At 38.2% G+C, this 9,238-nt stretch overlaps 1 protein-coding gene across 2 annotated transcripts in view; it reads right to left on the reverse strand.

Annotated features, from left to right (window-relative positions):
• Nucleotides 1–216: 216 nt before the first annotated feature.
• LOC142498970 (transmembrane protease serine 11C-like) overlaps nucleotides 217–9,238 on the reverse strand; it is a 42,465-nt gene continuing 33,443 nt past the window's right edge. For both annotated transcript variants that reach the window (XM_075607673.1, XM_075607683.1), the window contains 4 exons: nucleotides 6,603–6,771; nucleotides 3,868–4,121; nucleotides 3,249–3,391; nucleotides 217–1,874 (listed from right to left, as the gene is read on the reverse strand). In XM_075607673.1, coding sequence (XP_075463788.1) covers nucleotides 1,713–1,874; nucleotides 3,249–3,391; nucleotides 3,868–4,121; nucleotides 6,603–6,771 — 728 coding nt within the window. In that variant the 3' untranslated portion in view covers nucleotides 217–1,712. The remainder of the gene's footprint in view (nucleotides 1,875–3,248; nucleotides 3,392–3,867; nucleotides 4,122–6,602; nucleotides 6,772–9,238) is intronic.

Here is a 9,238-nt window from a genome sequence, read left to right on the forward strand (position 1 = left end):
GTAGATGCAGTTTTTGTATGTTATTTATGTATGATTATGTTTCCCTGATGAAGGGGTACTGACCCCCGAAATGTTGTGCTTTCTCTAGATTTTTGCTCAAATAAAAGACAAAAAGGTTTTCATGTATGTTTGATTAACAAATATTTATTTGAGTGCAACAGATTCCTTATGATTTACAATTCTTTTATAGAAACAAAAAAGGTTTAAGAGTGTCTTTTTTAAAGTAAATAACAAGGAAATATACCAACTAAATAAAACATTGGAAGGCAATAGAGGAAAAATGAATGACAAAAGTGTACAATACAGAAAACACACAATTATAATGATAACTACGTCAACATTTTAATTAAAATGATCAACTCAAAATGAAAGTTTCCTATGATATTTGCGATATGATTTGTAGTCCCTGGAAGCAGAAGGCCGTGATGATTTGAGCAACCACCCACTGCACATATTCACTCCATGGCTGCTGACAGTGTGAGCAAAACACATGGAACACACTGTATTCCAGTTATTCCAGCTTTGTGAGAAAAAACTCAAACACGTCATCTTTATAAAAGACCTGAGGCTACAGAAAAACATCACCGACTCATTTTGATGACTAATCCATAATCCTGTATAACAGGAACCCAAAAAGTTTAATTGAAGTATAAAGATTAAACACATGCATATTATCACAGTGGTAAGATTGTAAATATGGTATTTAGCCTTCATGATAGACGTACACTGCCACATATTTTCTCATCATGATTGTAATGGAAGTAAATTCACTAACTCTCAATATGCTACATGCCGTCCCTTTAATACACATTAGTGAAAGATTCATCACATAGTGGGGGGAAAAGACACCTTTTTAAATTTACCTGAAAATTTAAATAAATAACAAAAAACGTTTGTGTTTAACAGGTTCCATATGTCTTCCAAAGAAAACAGTGATTTAACGTATCTTAATTTGTACTATTTTCATGGTGTTAATATGGGACTATATTCTGATAAAATGCCTGAGTTATACATGTTTATTATCCACAAGCTTGTGAGCCAATTAAAAAAGTACCTCTTTTTTTTTTACATTAATTGATTGGGGGGTAGGGGGGTGGTGTAACCGTTGAACTATAGTACTCACAGTTTGGAATTACTTTTAAATAATTCTTGTTCAAGCGAACAATATGGTCACTAGGGTCAGTCTTACATCAGTGGCCCATGGTAAGCAATGAAATCATCAGAAGATGACATCACAGCTGTGTCTTAGTGACCCCACAGCAATCTTTTCATTTTAAAAGATTACAGTTTTAGCGCTGGGATTACTATGGTTCGTCTCTTGGGGCACCTGTGGAACAAATAATATCTATGAAAAAGCTACTGGGGAGGTTTGCTACTTTAAAAAATGATGACCATCTTCCTCATAGTGTTTTGTGACAGCCTTTATGTATGAATAACCATGTTCTTTTCTCTGTTACTGCGAAGCACATTAACACAAACAATGATACGGGATCCTTGGGAATGACATTTTTTGCCAGCACCACACATTGCAGATGAAAATGTATTTACACCTTTTGCTGCTGTTGGTTCCAAAAAGGGAGTTGAAGATACTGTAAAAGTCCTCTTTGTATGAGAAAGTCTCTCATTGTGCCAAGAAATTAGGTAGTCATAAATGAATATAGTTAGAATATTCATATAGTCTTTGGTTTCCACATACTCTCTTCAGTGGTGGTTCAGACACCTGTCTTATCCATAATCCAGTTACGTAAAAAGATAATGTTAGAATAGACACTTGGTTTGTTGGGTTGGGCACATCCAACTCCAAAGCTCACTGTTCCAATAAGAAACCATGTGTTGTTAAATGCTTGGGTAACCAGAGGGCCCCCGGAATCTCCCTATGGCACAAAACATATATAAGTGGATTAGTTTAAAATTGTCTTGAAGCTACAGTACGTTTACAAATTCAACTGCCAATATCAATTATTTTGAGAGAATAAGACCATTAGAGTTACCCTATAGAGAGCAAAATTTATTGTTGTAAGTTGGGATACATTTCAATGGAGCCGCATGAGGGTTCTTCATAGTTGAAATTTAAATGTGCAAGTTTTTGAAACATTATAGGCCTCTTCCAGAACACTTAAGGAACAACCTGTGAGGTTTTGAAAGCCCTGTATACTATAGTTTCATGCCATGGTCCCTTAAAAGGTATCACAAACTACATTTCTCCAGAAGCAACATGACTACTAGAACTGTGAACTATTTTTTAGATAACACATACAGTACAAAAGAGCTTGTTGCTCCACCTGGCTCATCCCCTTAGGTCTACAGAGAATCGTTTCACGCCATCCCACTGCCTTCCCTACTCTACCCCTAAATCCACAAACCGCATGTTCACAAACCTAGTTTGTCCAAATGTTCGTTAACGTAGAATCTACAGATATCCTTTGAGCGACTAAAAAGTTGTTTATATTAGAAAGACATCCCAAAATGTCACCGTTTGTTTCTATCTCCCCCTATTATTCCTATCTATGATCTATTATGACATAATAACACTTCTGATACTTACTCGATTTCACGGACTGTCAGAATATTTTAACAAAGAACATACAAGTAAGAGTTCAAAGTGTATTTATTTTTTAAATCTAATCCAAAAATTATAACGTACATAAGGAATATAAAAGGGTATTCTTTTTTACATAAATGTATTCAACTGATGTTATCAACATGTTGCCATGTTGTAAAAAGTAGAATCTGGTAACAGTAAATTGTTTGGTTAAGATATTACAAATATCTTTGCATTGATCACTAGGCGGTACTGAAAATGAAAGGATCTGTAGAAGAGTAACATTATGTAGATACTAATTCAATATAAAGCATGGGAACTGAATAAACTATTTTTTTTTAATAGGCATCGCGGATGTTCACCATTGTAAGGGGAAAAGAGACCCTATATTATTATGATAAGCTACAATACTCATACTTCTTGTAACTGCTGTTCTTCTCCTTGCTCCAATATGTCAGTTTGATGATCATGCTTAATTTGTCCTTTGTCTAGTATATTACTGAATCACACTAGCCTATGAGGTGGGAGACAACTATGCTACAAAGTTTCCCCTTGCCATAGGTATTACAATTAGATTCAGACTGCTAACAGCAACAACATACAAAAACAACTGTTATGCAAAGAAAACACATAATCTGCCTGTAAAGTGTAAAGACGCAACATAATCCTTTCCATGGGGTCAATGGACTGAATATTCAAGACTCACCTGACATGCATCAATTAATCCAGTCACATAACCAGCACAGATCATTGACGGTGTTATTACATCTCCATACAACTGAGGACTGCTGCATATACTTGAATTAATGGTCTTCACTTCAGCCTGCTGTAGAACTGGAGATAATGTCCCTAAAAACAAAACATGTCTCATCACTCATTGCTCGTTTTTTTTACATCAGTTTAAACAGAAAAGGGACATAAAATGGTTGCTGTTGGTGTGAGCTGTGTTATGGAGATCACAGTGGGAGCAATGCAAAACGATAGCCATGATGGTAAGAAATGCAACAGAAAATTCAATCTGTATTTTATCTGTCTTCTACAGATATGTAATTTCGCATTCATTTTCTGTGCATGTCACTGATTAAGTGTCAGTCTCACCCATTTTTAGCATAAGAAATCTAAGACAGATTTTCACCAATAAAAAAATAGTACTTCTCCATTAAAACTCTTTGTGATTAAGAATCCCTAAATCTCACTGATTTTGGTACTTTAGTGCTCATTCTTAGTGTGTATGTACACATAATTTTGGCTTTAAATGAGAAGTTTACATTCCAGTTGTAATAAAACAGATTTCATTAATATTAATGTATATAAACGTTCATTACTAGAAAGCGCTCCCCATCCAGTGATGAAACACGATGTGTCATCAGGAAAGATATCAGATGTCTCCGGTAGACACACTGGGCGAATATTCCTTGTAAACTTGACTGGGGTGGACAGTCTAAGCATCGCAATATCATTTGCGTGTGTTTTACTGGTGTAATTTTCATAGAGAATAAGTTCCTGGATTCTTAAGCCAGATATGGAATGTAAAGAAATTGTTCCTAGCACCACTGTCCACAAATTCAGATCATTGTTCCTGAGGAAACACAAGGGGATTATGTAATCAGTTTAAAGATACAATTCTGAGTGTTTGGATATAAAAAAACAAAACAAACAAAAACGGAGATATTCTGCCAGACATATGTATATCACCGTACATTTGATAGGCTTATAATTTAGGAATCATGGAAAAAGCGTCCTATAAATACCTTTATCAGTGCTAAAATTAAAAATATTTTCAACCATATTTATTAAACGATGATAAGCCAATTGTAGGATCCTTTAAGGTGCCTTAAAGGGGCAGCCCCACATACTGTAGCAGGCCAAAAAACAATGTTGTTCTTTTTAAAATACATTATTCGTGGGAATTGCTTGCCTAGAAAGATTAAATCACAAAAATGTATTTTTATTTGTTACATGTGTACTTTTTTTGTTAAATTAATTGTAGCCTTCTCTAGTAATTATTGATCTCTCCGTTCATGGCAGCATATCCAGATTAAGCCTAACTACAAAAGGGAAAGCGCCTGGATCAACATATCAATTTATACAAAAAGATTGTATCACAAAAGAGATTAGGTCAACATGCTCCAAAATGTTTAATTACCATGGAGTCCTTAAAAGATGTAAAAACAAAAACATTGACAAATATTTATTTGATGGGGAAAATTTTTTGTCAGTCACAAATATGTAACCCACAAAACATGCCACAGCCATTACCTCATTTTGGTTCTAGGAGGGACTACTCCTTAACCTTGACACCATGGTGTCTGTGTTCAACAGATGTAGCTGCTGTTGTACCAAATTTCCATGTTTAACTCCCGTTTGCAATATCAGATATAAGGCTTGTCCCCAAGATTTTACATTTTTATGTTGGTACCTGAACCAGAATTAGAAAACAGCCCATATTTATGAAGCGCTGCTCTGCCACAAAGCAACATCCGAAACGTACTTACAGCCACCCATTTCTTTGAATCGCCTCTTTAAGGTCTTCTGGTGCTGTAAGGCGTCATGGAAGAGCAGTGCTTACTAAATATGGGCTTAAGTGACTTGCCTAAGGTCACAAAAAAACTGGCACTGGATCTGAAGCTTTCTCCATAACTATACAACTACTGCCCCCACATTAAACAGTAACATGCACCCAATTTACACACAAAATGCACAAATATGTATTTATAGGCACAACAAAATCATCATCAACATCATCATCTGAAAAGTATCTCTGTTGAAAAAAAAAAAGTTTAGATGGCTGCTAAATACAATAAAGAAAAAAAAATAGTCTTTGGTCTTTGTGCACCATGTCTGTTTATCTATTGAGCTCCATTTTCTGGTTCTCGAGAGGAACTTTCAAGGTAAAAAACAATCCCTTTGCAGCCGCAATATGAGCCGGCTTGTCACTCACTGCCACAGTGTGGGTGTGAAGGTGCACAACAAGGATTAAGGCCTGGGACATAATGCCTCTCAAACATGCTGAGGCGCGCTGAGGCTCAGGGAAAAGGGTGCTTTCCCTGGCCTTACACAGCGCGCCATCAGGGGGCGGGCAGGGGGCGGGCCAGTGACGTCACGAGCAGGTTCGTCCTCATTGGGTGAACCGCTCACGTGACCGGCCCTGTGCTCCGGCAAGCGGGGGAAATTTCAAAACGCCGTCAGATACACGCTTCCCCAAGCGTGCTGACGCGTGCGCGAGCCCCTGCTATAGCCGCTCTCATTGCGGCTGCAGGGGCTCAGTGCCGAGCAGCAGTATGCGCTGACCATGTCCCAGGCCTTAAGAGGTAACAAATGAAACAGCTTTCATCCAGCACACACACAAGTGTTTTATGGGTTTATGGGTGAATTAAACCGTCAGTTTCACACCCACAGTCACTCCTACCAACCATTGTGGCCAAGCACTGCCACCTTATTCCCTCACCTGATGTCTCTGTAAGTTTCCAATCATACCACTTAGATTGTAAGCTCTTTGCGACAGGGATTTCCTTTCCTATTGTCTGATTTTTCTGCGCTTATTGTATTATTATAATTCCCTGTACTGTATTCTTTGTGAAGCGCTGAGTACACTTTTGGCGCTATATAAATAAAGACATACAATACAATACAACACTTACACACAGTGATCAGGGTGTGATGGAACTAGGCAGTATGGATTATCACTGCTTTGTTTTGTAGAAACCCAAAGTACTACTTTTTTACTTAAACTTCCATTTTCTTCTTTTAAAGAAAAAGAGATACAGTATCAATTTATCAAAAACTGTCAACCTTTCTGTTTTTAAAGTATACAATAGATAATGCATGAAGCTTCCTAAAATGGGGTCAGAAAAGGTATGCCCCAATGATTTTCAAGAAATTATAAACTTGTTAACACAAACAGTAGTTGTATTTTTTAAGACACTTGACTTTTGTTTTGCACATTGTATAGACTTGGGAAGAACATTTGACCTTTGCTACTAAAGAGATTGCATGGAGGAGCCTGACAAATATGAATGTTTGGCTTTATCACTATGTAACAAAAACATAGGTATCTTACATATCAAAGCAGTGAGCAGCCGTAACGAGCCAGGTATTGCTGATCAGAGTGGCTCCACATTTGTGGTTACCATTCAGTCGTAGGCTGGCCTGCCAAGGCCAAGCACCCAGAAATGCATTTGTTCCTCCAACTATTTTGCTTAAAGGATCCAGGCTTCGTTTGCCACAACCTGTTCAAAAGATTTACAAGTACAAGAGTTTTAAAACATTTTTTTTTAAAAATCTGTCATTGTTACCAAATGTTACACGGTCAAGGTGAACACATAATGAAGTTTCTTACTTTCACTTTTAGCCAGTTAGAAAATGTGCACAAGTCAAACAGTATGTATTAAGTGTAATGAAAATAGATTAATCTTACAGAGGGTTGTGATACCTTTGAATTGTCCAACATGAGAGTTCTTCTTTGATTAAATGATGGTCTTACTGGAACACACGGTATAGCTATCACAGCTGTGTGAGATACTCAAACAAGGCCCTTAAAGCAGACTAAGTTATTAAAAAAATATTCCTTCATAATGTTAAGAAATGTGATTCTTCTTAGTGGTAACTGAGGTGTCCTGATTTCTCCGCATGAGTCAGTAGGCAGCTACCTTTGAGTCACAATGTTATTTATGACGTTGGAAGGCTGGAATACATTGTGATTCGTTACTAATCTTGCTGGCTTTTGCTCCTGGCACAAAAATAAACACAACTGAAGGACACATTACCAAAAAAACACAGGTCAGGTGTTACAGGGAAAAACTACCATCTAAAGTCATACTGTTCAGTCCACAAACATAAATCCAGAGCCAACATGATCAAATCTTGACATCTTTATGTCCTGTCTTCAACTCACCCTTTGCTGTGCATATTTTAGTCATTTAAACTGCTAACAACTGTCTGATTAGAAATAACTATTGTCTTATGTGCCTCACATGGGCTAATTGAGCTGTCTGGGCAGAACATAATTCAGTCAGGTGACTTCTTAGATCTATATACTGTAGCTAGGGACAGACTGGGAGAGCAGTGAATTACTTCCTGATAAAACATTTTATAAATAAATAAATACAAATTTGGGCACCGGGGCTGGGCTCAAGTACTCACGTCTTGGGATGAATGGGAGTCCTCGGACCTCCATTTGCCCAGACCAAACTGTGCAGCCTAACCCAGTGGGTGGCTTATGACAGACAAGTGGCAGAGGTGACAAGTTGCGCATGCCCCTATCAGAATCCGAATCCATGCTTTCCCGGCCTAGAAAGACTGGCAACGCTCTGATTGGCTGGTTGAATTTCTCCCATGCTCGGATTGGCTGGAGTATTTCATGAATGAAGCTGAAAAACTATAAGAAAGCCAGCAGCCAATCCATTTACGAGATTCTAAGGGCCATGACAGCAGCGGCAATTTCGAAATCACCAAAAGATGCTCTGAGAGAAATACCAGCGAGCCGGCTTCAGAAATTTCAAGGCGAGAAATGTTTCCAATTTTCGGGGCCAAGTTCTGAAAAGAGAACATAGTGGTCGCCGGCTGAGATTGCAAGCCGAAGAGAGTACCAGGATGTTTGGTACTACCTCCCGGTCAAGGAATTTTGGCAGCTCCCGAGCAGATACAGCGGTGGCGTCAGGAAATTCATGCCGATTTGAGTTCCAGGATATTTCGGTACAAGTCCAGGTCAACCTAAAGACGTTGTTTTAACGCTTATTTCACCTAGGAAAGTCTAGCTTTGTAGCCCAGACCCCCAATAAGTGTGTTTTCTCTTGTATTTTGTAATCCACGGTGTGTACGTCTGTTTCTATGGAATAAATGACAATTTGTTTTACTATCTTGTTTTGCTCAGTGAATGATTCCGGTAAAAAGGGGTAAATACCTGGTCTCCAGTGACAAGAATCATATTATTCTTTCCTAAATCTGTCTCAGCGTCTCCCCTGCTGAAATCCCTCTCCTGGCTTCCTATCAAATCCTGTATCAAACACTCAATTCTCCTCCTCACTTTTAAGCTTTTACACTCTTCTGCCCCTTCTTACATCTCAACCCTAATTTCTCGCTATGCACCATCCCAACTCTTGTGTTCTGCTCAAGGATGTCTTCTCTACCCCTTTTGTGTGTAACGTCCTCTCCCACCTTAAACCTTTCTCACTGACTGCCCCCCACCTCTGGAATGCCCTTCCCCTCAATACCCAACTAGCACCCTCTCTATCCACCCATCTCAAATGACACCTCCTTTTAAAAAATATATTTTTATTTGGGTAAACGGACAGTTACATTTCATCATAGTAAACATTTAGCTTTTAGATGACGCAGCCTCTCAGAGGGCATTGAACACTTTATATTGCAGTACCAAACCGAGGAAGGCCTTGGAGACCTTCCCCTCTAGAATCCATTTGAACCTTTTAAAACAACGATCAAAAGACTCTCCTTGTATTTCTAGAATGGTCTGGTTTGACTTGCCCTTGAAATTCTAGTGCTTTATATAGCGTTTGTACCCGCTTTTCTAATTTTCTTAAACTCAAACCTTGGTCCCTATATCAGAGCTACAACATCAAACAGTTAACAAAAGGATGTTTTAACTTTTTGGCTATCTTGTGTTATGGTGTGTTTAGAACTATTCGGTTCAGGTATCTCCATCCTCTACCCTATCTTATTCTGCACCCAGGGCCGCAA

This window comes from Ascaphus truei, chromosome 1, assembly GCF_040206685.1.
Source record: "Ascaphus truei isolate aAscTru1 chromosome 1, aAscTru1.hap1, whole genome shotgun sequence".
Taxonomy (NCBI): Eukaryota; Metazoa; Chordata; class Amphibia; order Anura; family Ascaphidae; genus Ascaphus; species Ascaphus truei.